The 17,403-nt window shown below is 33.7% G+C and overlaps 1 protein-coding gene across 1 annotated transcript in view; it reads left to right on the top strand.

The window, feature by feature from the left end:
* Positions 1-2,774: 2,774 nt before the first annotated feature.
* Positions 2,775-17,403, top strand: part of LOC132715922 (low-density lipoprotein receptor-related protein 2-like) — a 155,495-nt gene continuing 140,866 nt past the window's right edge. The window contains 4 exon segments of the mRNA XM_060699036.1: positions 2,775-3,269; positions 10,618-10,755; positions 13,357-13,473; positions 16,586-16,723. Coding sequence (XP_060555019.1) covers positions 3,182-3,269; positions 10,618-10,755; positions 13,357-13,473; positions 16,586-16,723 — 481 coding nt within the window. The 5' untranslated portion in view covers positions 2,775-3,181.

Raw genomic sequence — 17,403 nt, 5'->3', positions numbered from 1 at the left:
TTTTTAAAAATTAAGAATTAAATTTTAAATATTAAGAATTAAATAATAAGTTTTAAGTCTTAAAAATTAATTTCAAATGTCCCTCCAGGGCTTCCATAATAAACTTATATAAAATGGCGCAACAATTTTGATTCATGTGTATATTAACATTTTTATTTCATATTCACGGTGATTAACAATTTACAAATGTATATTATAACTATCTGCGTTTCTTGCTTTATAAATAATATCTTACACTTATCGTCACTTACCAAATCAGCCACCATAAGGACTTGCGTGAAACTCGTCCCGGGAATGTTGAAAGAGCTGGCCACATCAGTAAATCAGACTTTTTAACCACTACCGTATTAAGCATCTTAAAGTGACTTGACCATCTTTCATTCTGGATAAATTTATCATTTTTAGAGAAATTTTCAACGGGCATGCTTGTTGAACTTGACCTACACTGGTCGCATTGGTTTACACCAGCAGACTCATTATAAGGTCGTAATTCTATGAAGAAAAAAAAATAATTTAAGATCTTTTCTACAAGTTTGTTTGACTTAGCTGCATGCAAAGCTGTTTAAAGAAAATCAAACTTTGGAAAACTGAACGTATTTTTAAGAAAGAAAAACAATATAAATTTAAGATTCAAGTAATAATTGACATATTTTGTGCGCCTCATGACTGATTTTGCAGTATTTATCGCCATATTATTTTTCTACTGCGTTACTCGCGCAGTAAGGGCTATTTTTGTATATTTTGACCTCTTTTTGGTAGTTAACGCGGACTGTTAGTCATGTTTGCAATGTATATATTACTTTTTTTGTTTTGTTCACTTCACATTTTATTTTACTTTTAAATACGTTTTCAAAATAAACTTTCATGGGAACTAGCATGAATCTGGAGGCATGCTGCTTTAAATGCCACGTATTTTATGCAAGTTTCACAATGATCCGCCGCGAAGTAAACGTGATAATAGACTACATCGTTTAAAATGCGACAATGAAAAATGCAGGCCCATGTAAATTATCATACATTTATGAATCATATTTATCTCCTGTAATGTAAATTGGTGCGATATGTCATAACTTAAGGCCTCAACAGACGGTAGGATTTTGAAGTACAACACCAATTAAAACTAAGATGTACAGACAAATCTTAATGTGTGAGGGATACTTTTTCTTGAATTCGGAAACCTTAAGTCTAGATGTAAGGGATAGGACATATTCTATTTTGAAAATCTTGTCGTACAGATTTCTACAGACCTCCCACAATGACAAGTAACAGATTACCAAATTGTCTCCTGATAATGGGTGTTATGAATGAAATTTCAGAACAATTAGGGCAATTAGGGCTTTCGGGAGCCCCCAAATTTGTATGTTCCCCAATAAATGATTAATTTCTTAATTTGGGGGGGGGAGTGTTATCAGTATGCCGCATAGGGTTTTCCCACGGCCCCATTTTTGATCTCGGTCGGGCTTCACATTAAAAAAATTTTTAATTTGGAGGTTTCAATCATTACTATTGGCGAAGACAGTATTAGTGATAAGTATTAAAGTATCAATGAAACGGAATACCAGGTTAAAACTGAGATGTAAAAAATACCAGTCTAATAATTTGTATTGCATTTATGAATCTTATTTCTATTATGCTGTAAACTAAATTACGTGCGTTGAGGTCTTAGCTTTATAAAAGTCAAAATTCATCAACAATTTTTTGTAACCCCAAAACGACCCCCGCCCCCAAAATAATAAAATAAAATAAATAGATAAATGAGTAGTGGAGCGATAGTTAGAATATGATTTTAATGAGATTGCCTTTACAATAACAATTTTATAATGATTACTTAAATTTAAAAGATCAAAATTCATCAATTAAATAAATGTACATTAAACTTAAAGTAAATATATCAATATGGAAATATGTAACAAAAAAAAAACAATATTTTACTTATTTCAAGCGAAATTACTCCCCTGGGTGTCTTTTTCTCTCAATTACAGTTTGCTTAGGATAAGCCATACGTTCTCTATGGGTCTTTAATGATTTTTTTAATGTTCCAAGTCAACGATCTTAAAGGCACATTATGCTTCAGAAACGAATTTATGTTTACTTCTTTTGAAATCGCACAAATAAGTTTTAAATAATGGCTTTACTGCAATAGAGTATGTAAAATGCTTGACACCGAAGAAAGTAGGGCTAAATGTGAAATTTTGTGTCATAAAAGAAGCAAAATGCAAACAAAGTAGTATTTTGACTTTCATACAAAATACTAAATCAGTGTAATGATTACCGAAAAGCAACAGAAGAAAAAGATAGTTCAGATAATTGAGCTTTAAATTACTTTTGGAACAATAAAAGACCAAAAATGGCTTGAGAAATGAAAATCAGAACCTGCGCATCCGGCGCAAAGTCTATCAGAAATCCATACTATTGTTCTTTCACAAACCTATATGAGTTAGAAAAACACTAAGCGGCGACAGCATGGATCCGATCAGCCCTGCGCATGCACAGGCTGTATGGACCATGCTGTTCCCCTTTAAGTTTTTTTCTACTCTGCTTCATAGTTTTGAAAGCGAAAAAGCAATGGATCTGAAACGCGAAAAATAAATAACTGGTTTTCTGGGCCCAAAATTGGCCAAAAAATTAAATGTTCGTTTTCAAAATGAGACTCATGTTACATGTACATTGTAAATTCCTTAAAGAAAAGACAAGTGCACCAAAGCGTGTTAAAACTATACCGTCCCATCAAGTATGCGTAACACATTAAATTATTTTCATTTCACCTATGTTATTATTGTCATGAATTTTAATTAATAAAACACCAGTATTCAAACGGCACTGGTTTTCGGATAATGTGTGTTTTAAACTGGGAAATTCCCGTACGATTCTCTTTCCACATCATCTAACCAAATTAGGAACAAATCGATTTGTGAGAGAGAAATAAAGCATAAAACTCACTATTCTAGTGTTTTATTGAAAAAGAAAAAAGTAAATAAAAGGAAAAATGAAAGTGAATTTGTTACACGACTTATAATAGGAATGCGAGATAATATTTTGGAATGTGACTAAACATTTGTTTATCCTCTACGGACAGACAGTGATGATAGGGGTTATTTTTGGTGGATTTATTTGCATCTGTTATTTATTTAAAAAACCAAATACTAATACTATATAAAAAAAAGTGAAACAAACTGAAACTATGATTAAAGGAAAATACAGTTTGCTGTTGTTTGGCGTTTTTATACCGCTAGTTGTTGGATCTCATTTCTCGGAACTTATTAGGAAAAGTAAGTAGTATAGCTTTAAATATTATAGTTTTCACCCTGCATATATATTATACAGGAATTACAGAGTGTGTATGGGGGATACATATTAAATCAAAATATGCATTCAGGCCCGAGCTCTTGTTACGTTGCTGCTAGGGCATGATGTTTGATTTTTATACTTGAAGCACATTTTTTTATTACTGAAAATGCCAAGGACAGTCGGTCTATTATTTACACAATATTACACGAGAATCGTAAAAGTAAATGCCCTTGACTTGTATAATATTATAATTCGAGTTATGAAACAGCATTATGTAATCATCTATTTCCTCTACAGTATCCATCAAAACGCCTTCTCTTTTAAGGGAACGCATCCATTATAGAAGTCGGAGAAAATTTTCGGTTTCTTCCGCTATATTCCGTAACTTATATAATTTAAAAAGTGTTCATAAGAACCGGTTGTAACACCTGTGGTATTTTTGGTGTGTATTAATTGTTTGATCAGAATGTTCGCAGAGAATCGGCATAATTCGCTACCCTAAGTATTATTAAAAAATCAAATGAGCAGTTGACGTGACCCAGAACATAACAAAAATTCTGTATCATTTAAATGCTTATTAAAAGTGCCAGTTTATAAACGGAAATGTCCCAATCTCCATAAGTACTACATTTGTAAATTAGTGGATTGGTCTACAATGGTCAAATTTTCCTTAAGTATTTCAAATGTTGATAAAAACAATTGAAATGAATCATTTAGATATTCTTATAAATTATTACTTGAAAAAAAATATGTTGATAAAGTTCTGAGTGATTAAATATGGACATTTATATGAATAGTATAAATATTTTGCAACAAAACAATTTATTATCTGCTATATAGATACATGCAATATCAGATCATGTATCTAACACTTGCCAACAACAGTCAGATATAATTCTGTTGTGGTTTGTTGTTATGTTTGATCCTAAACATTATCAACGTAATTATTTATTGTATTAGAAACTCTCCATTATAGATCAATTCACTTTAATAGATTGCATGCATATAACTAAATTTACATTGCCACATATCATCTCGAGAGTAAAACGAACGCACACGCGCACGTAAATCTTTAACATATGAGTGCATGTCAAAAAGATTGTTATATATAGTGGTCAATTACAAGGTAAACGGGCTAAGCAAATTAACTACGACACACCATACATTAAAACAGATAGTAGGAATAAACCGAGAGAAACAAAATGTTACAGTCAAATCTGTTTACCATTATCGTATAATTATGGTTGACATTGGTATTTCTTACAAAAGGGGACAAAATTGAAAAGGAAAGTACATTTGATTGAAAGTAAAATAATGAATTACATAATTTGAAGAACTTGTACTCAATCTAGTTCTATTGTAACATTTTACTTAAAAGTATCAATATTTATCCTTCGTCCATTCTTACATTTAGTCGCTGTTTCTGATGTACCATGCGACCGTCCAATATTCATTCTGTATTGGACGCTGCGAGATCCAATAAATTGTTTATCTGTGAGTACTTATCGATAAAAGCCGTTAACGACAAAATAATCCGAATTATCTCTAAATGACACATTCGGAACTGCCTCGGCTATTATCTGTAATAACCTCATTGAAAGTAGTTCTGCCACGTGGTTTCAGATACGAATTTATATATTTGACATCTAATGTCTGCTCCGGTACTCTTATGCTTGAAAATATGTCTGACAACAATTTGTAATTTAAATATGCCCACTGATGTTCAATTTTAAACAAATCCGACTAAATGTCAAGGGGTTGGTTTTTTGTACTTTCGGTTTCTACAGCCTTAATAATAAATAATGTATTGTTTACTTTTGTACCTATGGATTCACTTATTTTAGGTAGACTTTTACTACATATATTGGAAATAAACTTGTCAACAACTCCCAACATTAAATTACTATTTGTTTACATGCTTAGTTTCTTAGCGTAGGTTAGACCGAAATACCGCATCCGTTCTGTGTATTCATACTATTGTGTTCGAGGTCCTTATCCGAAGACTGACGGAAAGGGCCGAGTAGTTGCTGTTTAGCGACAACTTAAAGGAAACGCGCGTTTTCAGCACAGCTGTCAATCTTATATTGGACGAAAAACCATCTTTTTTTGATATTTTGACAGAATATTGTTACTTCAAGTTCAATAAGGAATTGATATGATATTTTGAACATGAAAATTAAAAAGAGGCTACATGGAATACGATATGCATATGATAAAAGATATTTTGAACTCTGAAAATGAAAAATGAGGCAATATCTGGTACATAATGCATTTCATATGGATTTTTTGGACTCTGAAAACGGAAACGAGGCTAAACTGATGATATCGAATCTAATTTTGATTTATAGTTTAACATCACGTGATTCAAACGCTGAAAGTTCACTGGTTATGTAAGGTGTGAAATAAATACATGCATTTCTATTTAAGGCTCGATTGTGGAAACAGGATCTGTGAGCTTAGAATTTTTTCAATTTATAGTCAAGTAAACAGCTACAGTGTTGCACCAGAAATAGGACCCAAATACTATATTAAAATGTGTAGAGCTATTCTTTGCTTTCAGGAAGGTTTTTATTTCATTATTTTCTTAAGAGGCGTTACATTTTAAACTGACTGTTCTGCACAAGCGTTTAGAGTTATAAAGTCATAAAATTAATTTTGACAGATACGTATATAAAACATCGCATTCTAAATATATGAACGCAGCGTTTTAATAATCTTAAACTTTAAAATTCTTGCACGTACATTTTAGCAAACCTGAACAGGTGGGCAATCACCACGTTGACCAGGTTAATGTCCGCGTAGGAATTCAAATCGCTCAAAAACGTAAGGTTTTGCGTACGAGATATCTTTAGTAAAACAATTATGACTTTATTTGAATGTTCGTAATCATAAACTTTAAAGGGACTCCGCAGACGGTTTTTTTGACATGCCAAGATTTGAAATAGTTTTTTTCGAGACTTGTATAGCATTTGATGTAGGTCTGGACAAAACACTTGTGTGCAAATTTTCAGATAATTTTCTCATCCCATTTTTTACAAAATAGTAATTTTATTGTGCAAAATAATAAAAAGTGCAAAGCGTTCACTCAAATTTGGCTGAGAATCGCACAAAAAAATCGCTATTTATTTCAATTCTCAGTAAATTTTAATTAACACTTTGCAGATTAGTCAATTTTAAGTGATTCACTGATAGGATTTAAAAGTTTATATTTTTAGAACTTTTAGAACTCAGTAGAGCTCCTTTAAATTTTCTTATAGTTGTTTTATTTTGATACTTTTGTCCAGGATTGAAAGGAGATGTCAATTTTTCCACCATAAAATAGAGAAAAACAGAATCCATAAAGAAAGTCCAACACAACAAAATTGAAAATGTTGCAGGCTCGGTTTGATTGAGCCTGTTCATGGACGGTACTGGAAAGTGCAAGTTACCGTCCACGTCCACCGGCTTAAGCAGAATTCATCATTGAACACGAAAATGGTGAAATTTAGAATTTAGAAGTTTTCATACGGCGGTCATCATGGAACCTGCAATGTGGCACAGTAGTACCATTCCATGAAAAGCGGCGTATGTCATGTGCAAAATGTTTTGTTTAGGAGACACATAGTCCCCCGTATTAGTTTTAGGTGTTGATTTACGAATGAAAGGAATGGTTCTAATAAAATTCTATATTGTTTATACACTTATCTTGGCATTTAAAGTACGACTGACATATGAAAATTATTTCAGAATGTTGTTATGACTCATGTCAACATTATTATCATTCGGGACACCTCGTGACAAAAAAACAACATTAAGAAGTTTGACCTTGCAGGAACGTCCGTGGCCTAGTGATTAAGATCGTTGACTTCAAACTACTTACATCTCACCACTGTGGGTTCGAATCCCGACAAGGACCTTGGATTATTTCATGTGAGGGAGCTATCCAGCTAATCTTGCAGAATGTCAGTGGTTCTCCTCAGATGCTCGTTCATGCTTGAAATACTGCATGAAATGGCACCTGAGGTCTTCTTCCACCAGTAAAGCCTGAAAGACGCCATATTATGTTGGTGCGACGTAAACCCCAACTAAAATATATGTTTAGCCATGACTGGTTCACGTTGCTGACTTGCTCTATCAGGGCGTTCAAGGACATCACATTAGCTTTTGGAAGGGTTATTGCACTGGTCTCATTTGGGTGGTGTGATGCCTTGTGCCTTGCCTTCTCCATGGTGTGCACGTTCCGATTGGAAGAGAAAAGATAGCGGTAGAGAAAAGATATCTGAAATGGTGGTAGGAGTTGGAAGTTTTGACTGTAAGCCACATTGAATTTACCAGACCACAGTTCAGTCACCTGTTCTGGCTGACAAGCAGTTTACCAGTAGAACATGTAGTTGCCTTCACTTTCGCAAGGAACTGATAACTTATGTACATGCAAGAGCAGAGGTACAGTCCGAATGACCATATAGGAAGGATTTCATGATCAATCACATAGAAAGTGATTTGCACCGTTCGGGAATCGAACCCGGGTTGTCCTATTTGACAGTCCAACGCTAGATACCTATTGAACTAACCAGGCGACTTGCTATCTAAAATGATACGCCGGGTGTCTTTTAGAACCTGCACACCATAATGATGTCATAATTATGACCTTAATTAACCACGTCGGTTTGACTTAAAAATCAGCAGCTAAAAAACGAAAATTCATATTTGCCAAAAAAGAAAAGATTATGATTATAATAAATTATGATTACATGTATATAACTGTTTATAAAGTGACATTTATGCATGTTTATTGTTTTTAGTGACGTAAACTATACATGTATGCCGAGAATGTTCGTCTGCAACTTTTTCTGTAAAAAAAAACATATCCTGTTATATGAATTATGTTTAAATTTCATACATGATGATAAACCTTTCATCAACATAAAAACAAATGAATAATTCAAAAATTTCATGATACGAAATGTAAAATATGTATATAATTTTTGAACCGTCCCGTATAGCCCATTGAAAATTACATTTCTTCGTATAGTGCGAATTGGATACCTTTTTTAGACAGAAAAAAAAAACAATGCATAATTTAGAAAGTTTAATGAGCAAAACTGACATTTTATTGCAAACGTATGACATTTGAATTAATATGAAACAAAAAACACAATCTACTCTCTCATAAGGTGTCTTCGTGTAAAATATTAAGGTGATACATACATTATCGGACACCGGAGAGGTGGCCTAGTGATTAAGGCGTTTGCCGTTCACTGCAGGGATCGTGGGTTTGATCCCTTTTCGGGTAACGACCATGTTTTAGCAATGTGCCGCAAGTTCCGGAGAGCAGATCCTGAAGTGATTGATGTATGTTGCGGGAACTTGATACGCAGTCGAGCTTAAAGCGGGACTACTCCAGTGAAATATCAAATGCGAAACTATAATACAAATTATGACCAAACAGTAGTTGGTTTATCAACGCAAAATACCCCGGTACTAACAGAGTAAAATATATTTCTGCTAAACGTGATAGGTAATTTCCACATATAACAAGTGCGTTAGGCTATGTTCGAGTATATACTAACTTTTTAGCAGAATTTTGAATGTTCATAAAAGTTAACACAAACAACCCGATAAGGTGTTGCTTTAAATAAATTGTGATATTTCTGTTCTTCGTCACTTTCCGAAAGCTGTTAAGCTCTTTGACTAATAAGCGTTCATATGAGGTAGGAACAAGTGACAAGAGACCTCGGGTGTCCCTTCGTACATAATTCCAGTCACAGGCGGTCACTTGAGTAAAACCGTCAGCAGCTAAAAAGCTTCTTCACACGAAATAATCCAAAGTCTCGGACGGAATTCGAACTGAAAGCGGTAAGGGGTATTCAGTCAGCCTGGAAAGAATTACAAATTAGTAATCATATTTGTATACAACACAAATCAGATGATGCCCTAAAATATCTTTTATATAAGAAAGTTATTGTTTGTATGATTGGAAGCACAGTTTTTTTGGGCAACTGATCATTTGAAAATCTGAAATTGCTAAACAACTTGTATGAACAAGTATAATACATGTATGAACAAGTACAATATTAGTTTTTCAATCTGAATGCAACTCATCAACTCAGTAAGTCAATCAGGAGCCAACCTCTCAACCAAACCTCTTAGCAAGAAAACAACAAATCATCTAACTTATTTAAAAACCAACAAGCTCCAACCAATCTTATCAGCCAACAAACAACGAATAACCATCCGAGCGAACAAACAACCAACCAACCGGCAAAGCAACTGAAGATACGAAGAACGAAGAAACAAGCAATAAATCAAAACAATATGCAAAAGAAAAAATGAAACTAACGCATAAAACACCAAAATATGTTTACAAACCAAAAACAAAAAGATCAGCAATCGAGCTGCTTAACAATGCACTGTATTAGAAATTTACGTAAATTCGTATACGAAAATTTTACATGATTGTTTACATGAACTTTTAATCTTGTATTCATTCATGTTTCATTATAATAATTAGGCGTATCAATCATTTTGGCATGAAAATACAATCAATGATATGTGGATTGTTTTACACGGCAATCATTTATCAGCCCAGTATAAATTATGACATCCATGATTAAATTATCCCATCTTTTAAATAGTTTATTGTACCATGCAGTTATATACACATATACATCGAGTCAGTGACTGAAACTAAGTATACATAATTAATTAATTTAACAACAGGAAGAAAACTTGCCTATTGTTGTTTTTTTTGGGGGGGGGGCGGTTTACGCGTTTTTATGTTGGAGAAATGAATGTCTAATGGTGAACGAAATTTTGTTTTTAAATCCTATGTAATTTCTGCACTATGGTGGCGAATTTGGGTCATTTTAGCTTTTCGTCACAACACACACGCACACACAAATTTTGATAAAATTTGCGATAATTCTGCTCTGCTAAGATAAAATATCTTTAATAGCTTTACAATATATTGAGTCTACCAAAACTCTTTACCTTCTTCCAATACTCTAACAACCCACCACACACGCGCGCGCACACACACGCGTACACACGCACGCACGCACGCACAGACACACACATACAAAGACACACACACATACACCCCCCCCCCCCTCATAAAACTCCAACTCAACCCATGCCGCAAACGCTAGATACACATACATTATGTTTCTTTCACAAAGTTTTTATGCATCGATGTGAACAAAAAACAAGAAATAAAACTTGTCAGAAAACAAATCAGATACGAAAAAAAACATCATTTCTACTTAAACTCGGAAATTTCAGCCCAATTCTTTCAGCTGCGTTTAAATCTTTAATCCAGTTATTGATAATTCTAATGTTCTTTGTTTACAGCCATACCACTAAGCGTGAGCTGTGACCCCTGCACTGATGACCAGTTTCAGTGTAGAAATTGTCGATGTATCATGAAATCTTTCTTGTGTGACCATGTCAGCGATTGTCTGGATCACAGTGACGAGCCTAGCACTTGTGGTAAGTAATCGTGAGCATTCGGCATATTTCGTAAATTTTCGTGCATTTTCGTAAAACTTCGGCATATTTCGATCCTTTACATGAATTACCTAAGGTCACTATCAGTTTCTCTTTTTTTAAGGTGACAACGGAGTCAATTATCACTGAAAATACCTAAAATGAGATTTTTTGCTAAGTAGATTTATCAACCTTTTCTGAACACATTCGTGATTTAATTTTGGAAGCAGTTAGTCCAAAAAAATGTGTTTTTAAACGATTTAAAACGGTACCTATACTATTTGTATCTGCTATTCGCGTAACCTCCGCCCCCTGTTGAGGCATCAATGAGGGAAATCGGTAGTTCCATATACCCGTGAATTACAGGTCCATACTGGTCCATACTTCGCGTAATAGATGTATCGTTCATCTACCGTACATCTTTTATGAATATCTCAACATTTAGCCTTTTTTATAAATTAAGAAATTGTCGGCCAATGTACGTAACATAATGTATGAAACATAAATAATTAAGCATAGCGGCAAATCGCACGACCACGGGGTTGATTAAAAATGTAGTTGCTAAAATATCCATAATGTGTGAAAATAATTTGTCTATCCCGTTAATCTGATATATATAAAATTGAGTTGAAAGACTTTTGTACGGATTCAAGGGCTTACTTTACATTCAACCTCGTTTTCTAACAATGTCAAGTAAAACAACAACAGACGACATTTTTTATGTTTGTGGTAAGGTGTCCCTGACAAATTTCTAAACCATTTTAGATTGTCTAAGGATGATTATTTCTCTATGAATAAAAAAAGATATTAAAATATATTCTCAGTGAAAATAAATTGTTCGCCAGTAAATCCGACACAGTACTAATAAATCTGGGACAAAGTATGAAATTTATTGTCTATCCCGGTAGAAACTGGATCTCTATGCCGTGCATAGATGATATTCATGATAATAGAAGTCAAGAAGGCCACATCATAATGATCGAGTAATGCCTTTTATTTCTATTAAAATATGTGAAGCATTATCAATTTGGTGGAAAAAATATATACTATCCCGTTCTTATTTGTACATCTACCATGGACTTTAAAAGACTGTCAGAAGCTCAGTTTTTTGTTATTTTATTTGATATTTAACGGAATTTCATACACGAATACACAGGCAGAGTGACACTGGTATAATACAATAATAATGCTGATGATAATAATAATAAACTTCAAATAGGAAACAATTAAATACCCCGCTAGCGGTGCGCAAAAGCGTTCCATTTGCCCCACTGAGTGCCTCAAATTTTACCGATAGTCACGTGACATGTGCGACAGATACCAGACGAACAGTAAATCACGTTAAGAATTGAAGAAATTTCGGCAATAAACTGATATTAATCAGCAGCTTTTTAATTGGTCAGATGTCACTGGGTCATAAAATGTTGTTAGAGTATGTTACCGCCACTTGTGACCCTCTCTGGTGCGATATTTGTGTATTATGCAATTATTTAGCGTGAAACGTAGGGGTCCGAGAGAGAACAGCCGATTTATGACACTTCGTTTGATGCGGGTCGGACTAACTTTGAATCGGCATAACTTTTTTAATAATCAAGCAATTAACATGCGGTTTAAAGCACATGAAAGGAAATTCATTTACGGAGGGAACCGTGTCAGGGATTTCTGTTTGCTCAATCAGCGACTTTATTATCTTTAATTACGTAATATGTATGGTGAAAAAAGTCGCATATTTTGTTTGACGTTACGTAATATTTTTTTGAGAAAAGATATAAAAAATTTGAGACACAGTTCCCCAGATAATATAAGTATGGTTATTTTCCCAAAGTTTGATGACAAAAAAATAAAAAATGACTTTGATATGACGATTTAAAATTTTAGGATTTTTATTCAAAATCAATCATTTACAAAGGCATTTTTTTCAAATATGTTATTTTTTATGATGATCAACGACATTTAATGCACAAAGATTAAATGAATAACAATTATTACTAAAATAACTTGGTTTAAATTACATTTATGTGAGTACCACGGAAAGTGTCTGTTGTCACCTTAAATGAAATAATAGAAAATGAAATTGGAAGCCGATTTTGCATCTATTGGTCGACTGAATATTTTCAAAAAGCAGACTGGCGGTAAGAAACCATATTTTGAGCTATGCGGTTGATAGAATACATTATACATATGTTTCATAACTTATTTTATAAGGCAGTAAAGTATATACCATATAGATTCACCAACTGCCCTTAATGATTACCAAAAACTAAAAGAAATGCACATTCTCGATTAAATTGGCAAAAGAAAAACAACAGGAAATAATCCGCTACACGTATCGCCTATTAAATTTTCCGTCTTTTTTACTTTCCTAACATTAATCAACAGATGCAACGCTTTATAATGTTATTATTATTATTATTATTATTATTATTATTATTATTATTATTATTATTATTATTATTATTATTATTATTATTATTATTTTTATTATTATTATCATCATCATCATCATCATCACCACCACCACCACCATCATCATCAGCATCATCTTCTTCATCATTATTATTAAATTATTATTATTATTATTATTATTATTATTATTCGATACAGCGACCAAGAGTTGTAAAGGTGATGAGTTCAGGTGCAAAAACCAGCTGTGTATGCCGCAAGACTGGGTTTGTGACGGTTCTAATGACTGTACGGACAACTCTGATGAAACCCATTGTAGTGAGTAACTTCCCATTACATGGCTAATTTTATCCTTTGCTTGCATATCAGACTGGCGTTTCCGTGAGTCTTACCCATGCCGGAATTTTCATCTGGCATGGGGGGGTGCCAGATGAGTCGCGTGCTGTACAATGGCACGCTTAGGATGACGTCATTTTACCGTTATGAATGAAGTTGTAATTCATACGCTGTTGTAAGAAAGTAGTTACGATTGTAATGATAAATTTCCATTGAAATTAAAGATAAAGAATTTAATATATAATCGGATATGGTTGAATATGCAAGAAAAAATATCTGACATATGTTTGCGGTTCGGATTGGAATATCCGTCTCTCGGTCACCTATCCAATGGGCGGGTCACCTCGGGACGGATATTCCGTTCCGAACCGCAAAATATGACAGATATTATTATTCCAATTTATATATGACGCTATGAATAAGATACCCCCATTATTCAAATAAAAAATAAGAAATATAAATTTTTTATTACAATCATAATTAGATAATTGAGCACGATTATTGTACAAATGTATTAAATATTTATTCTTATTCATATTTCGGAAATTGGTACGAATATTGAAATCAATCACGGAGGGTTAACCCCTATTGGATCTCAAAATTGAGCACCGGTATAAAAATCTGGAGTCAAATCTCAATAAATGTTTCATTAAGGGTATGTTTGAATGTTAAGCATCGTTCGGCGGTAAGATTTCGTAAAAAAAATCTGCATTTTGAGTCCATTTAATTTTCTTCATACGTATTGCATACTTTGGACACACCAGAACCCACGACGGAAATAATATCTCGACAAAGACGGCATAAAAATCCAATACAAAAAATGGTTAGATATTGAGAAAAGTCAGGATGGTAGAATCACATTACGATTTTAAAAAAAAGCTTGGAATTTTGTAGAAATGTTTAAAATGTTGAAAACTTGCCCTGTGATTGACCTAAATTTTTTTCCACATATAGTGTTGTACTGCACATCTGGATCAGCGAAATTCACATATATTTTAATATTAACCTATCTCGATGCTCAATTTTGAGATCCATATGGGGTTCATCTCAGTATCAAGAACAACAGGTTTCTCATATTTGTGGTGCCGTTATATGTTGCACCTCCGCTTAATGTCGCACTTGCCGCTAAATGTCGCAAAATCTTCTTTCGTTAAATATAGCAATGGTAACATTAAATGTCGAACGATTTTTCCTAGGCGTTAAATGTTGCAACACTACTGTTTAATGTCGCAAGTTGATAATGAAATTAAGTAAGCTAGTGATATTTAATTAAATAAACATTAAGTAAATGTTTTTCTACATATAATATTATGATAACTATTGGACATAAAGGAATGTCCCGATTCATTTGCCGACTCAAGATGAAAATGTTTTTCTACAATCAATCTGACTAAAGTTCAGATCCACTTATTTCTTTTATGTAGATCTGATGACGACCGTATGTTTCGCCTTCTTCATAATTCGGATTTCCCGAGAAAACAATTTTTAGCCATGCAATCAAACCGGTTTTTACATAGGCATCAGAATAAGTATCAAAATACAAGTTAGATAAATTATCGATCTTTGTTAGAAGAAAAAATGCTGGTAAAATAGAGGCAATATTTAATGGGCACGATTTTTTTTGCCAGTTTACCTGTCGGCTATATGGACAACGCCACCTTTGTTCACGAAATCGTGAAAATTACCTACTCAGTATTGGTGTTTCCAGGGTTGAAATTAGAAATCAAATTGCTTTCAAAATTATGAAAGCTCGCCGATGATTGACTGTGTGAAACGTCACAAAAACGGACTTCGTATTTGGTCACGGTCAGATCTAAAAGCGGAGCGTTATTTAGAGCAGGCTAAATCTACAATACGGTACATTCAATGTGACACTTCTGTGCCATTCCATGAAAAGCGGCGTATGGTCCCCAAGTAATAAAAAGCGTGTGCCCTAAACGAGAAAACAATGCGCGGAACTAAATAAAATGGAATTTTGAAAGGGGATCAGAGGTTATGAAGCCTGCGTATCACAGATAAGACGTCAAAAGACAAATTTAAAAAGCAGGCAACATATCCTAAGGGTGATTCAACATTATTCAAGTAGGAATATTGGAACCACCCAACTAGAAGATGCCGAAAAGTTGAAACTAAAAATACCACAAGCACAACAATAATGTCGTGCTGAATGATCTTCAAGGATCGAAAATATGACACCGTTGATTAAATGTACGGGGAGACATTTTTCAGCCGCCACACGGCACAAATAACACGGATGTGATCATAAAATAGATAAATACAGATTAAAACACTTTATTTTATAAGAGGTTTTTGACCATGCGACCACATACATGCATCGAGGATATGTTATAAGGAAAGTGACCGTGCGACCATAAATACGCATCACATGATTCCCCTTCAATTTCAACCAATTACTTTGTGCACCACAGCAAATCATTTCCTTTCTGATAGATAGATATAGTTCTCCAGACAACGTTAATATTTTCATGATACCAGTTGTTGAACATAAAATAAGATATTGCGACATTTAACGGTAGTTTTGTGATATTTAACGGTAATGAAAACTTGTGCGCCATTTAATGTCATCATTGCGACATTAAATGACAAAATATTTTGGGACATTTAGCGGCAGTTGCGACAGATAACGGCACAACAATATTCAAATTTTGAAAGTTCGGTCATTTATCCGAATTTGGGTATCCGAATATTGGTATTCATAGAATGTTGTGTACAGACGATATTGACATGAAATGACATACACTCGCTTTCAACATTCCTGGTACCTTTCATATTATTTTCTAGTAGTTTTTCCGTATCTCTGCATGACCGTGGCAAATAGAAACGAAATGATATTCATCTTCAATATCTGAAGTACAAGTATTACCATTCATATCAAGCCGTCCTTTATACAGAGTACTGCACTTGCAATGTAAGCCTGAATTAAAACGTACTTTTTGTAATGCATAGAATATTTTCAAGCAAAACTGATATAAGTGAAAAGCTGATGTTGTTACGGTGTAATTTTTTTTTTACATTTTAATGTATTCTTACGCACATACATACTTTCAAATTTTATTCTTCTAATTTATTTTAGCTGCAAATCCGCGGACTTGTAACGACACAGAATACATGTGCCCCGAGAACAACCAATGTCTGTCGCTATCCAAATTGTGTGGTGGTTATCTGACATGTGGTACCCAGGGAAAACCAGCTGTGTGCACCGAATATTTGAGTAAGTAATATCAGTACCAAAGGGAAAAAAAGAAGGGAAAAAAACCTATTAAACCGATAAAAGTCGGGTTTGATCCGGGTCTTGTTAGTTCTCTATTACAGAAAAAAAATGTTACCGGTGTAAACGAGGAAATAACATAGCATATCGGTACATATTTCCTGTGCAGTTTATTCAGCTATTTCTTGGAACTTACTGCTGCCGTATAAGGTAGTTGGGGGAAATCAAAGTACATAAACCGGAAGTCACTGTGTAAACAACAACCTACGGCCGATAAAAATGCTGAATCTCTGGAAAGGGACATGTTGATTTTACAGTACAGCCTTCTGAGCAAATTCAATCAAATTTTAGAATTTAACAACTTTGTTGGGGGATCTAGACCCTATTTTCCGTATGATACACTTCCGGGTCAGTACTAATCTACGGGAGCTGTTTAGGTCCATTTCATTTTATATTTTGCCAATGATACTGAAAAATTTTGTACGATGTTTTATTAATTTTTTTTTAATGACGAGGCAAAAGGAGAAATTCCGATAGGCTTTATTTGTGTCGTTTTCAACACAACAAATTTCTCATTTGTCACGTTTTCGTCTCTTTGAAGCGCGATACGATATTGTTTTCAACATTTAACTGCATATAAATAAAAACAATGTCTTTCTATCTTTAATATTGATGTTGTTATA

The sequence above is a fragment of the Ruditapes philippinarum genome, unplaced genomic scaffold, assembly GCF_026571515.1.
Source record: "Ruditapes philippinarum isolate M1 unplaced genomic scaffold, ASM2657151v2 ctg2002_1_1_1_1, whole genome shotgun sequence".
Classification (NCBI taxonomy): Eukaryota; Metazoa; Mollusca; class Bivalvia; order Venerida; family Veneridae; genus Ruditapes; species Ruditapes philippinarum.
The sequence above is the reverse complement of the archived record's forward strand: the minus strand, read 5'-3'. Positions and strand labels throughout refer to the sequence as shown.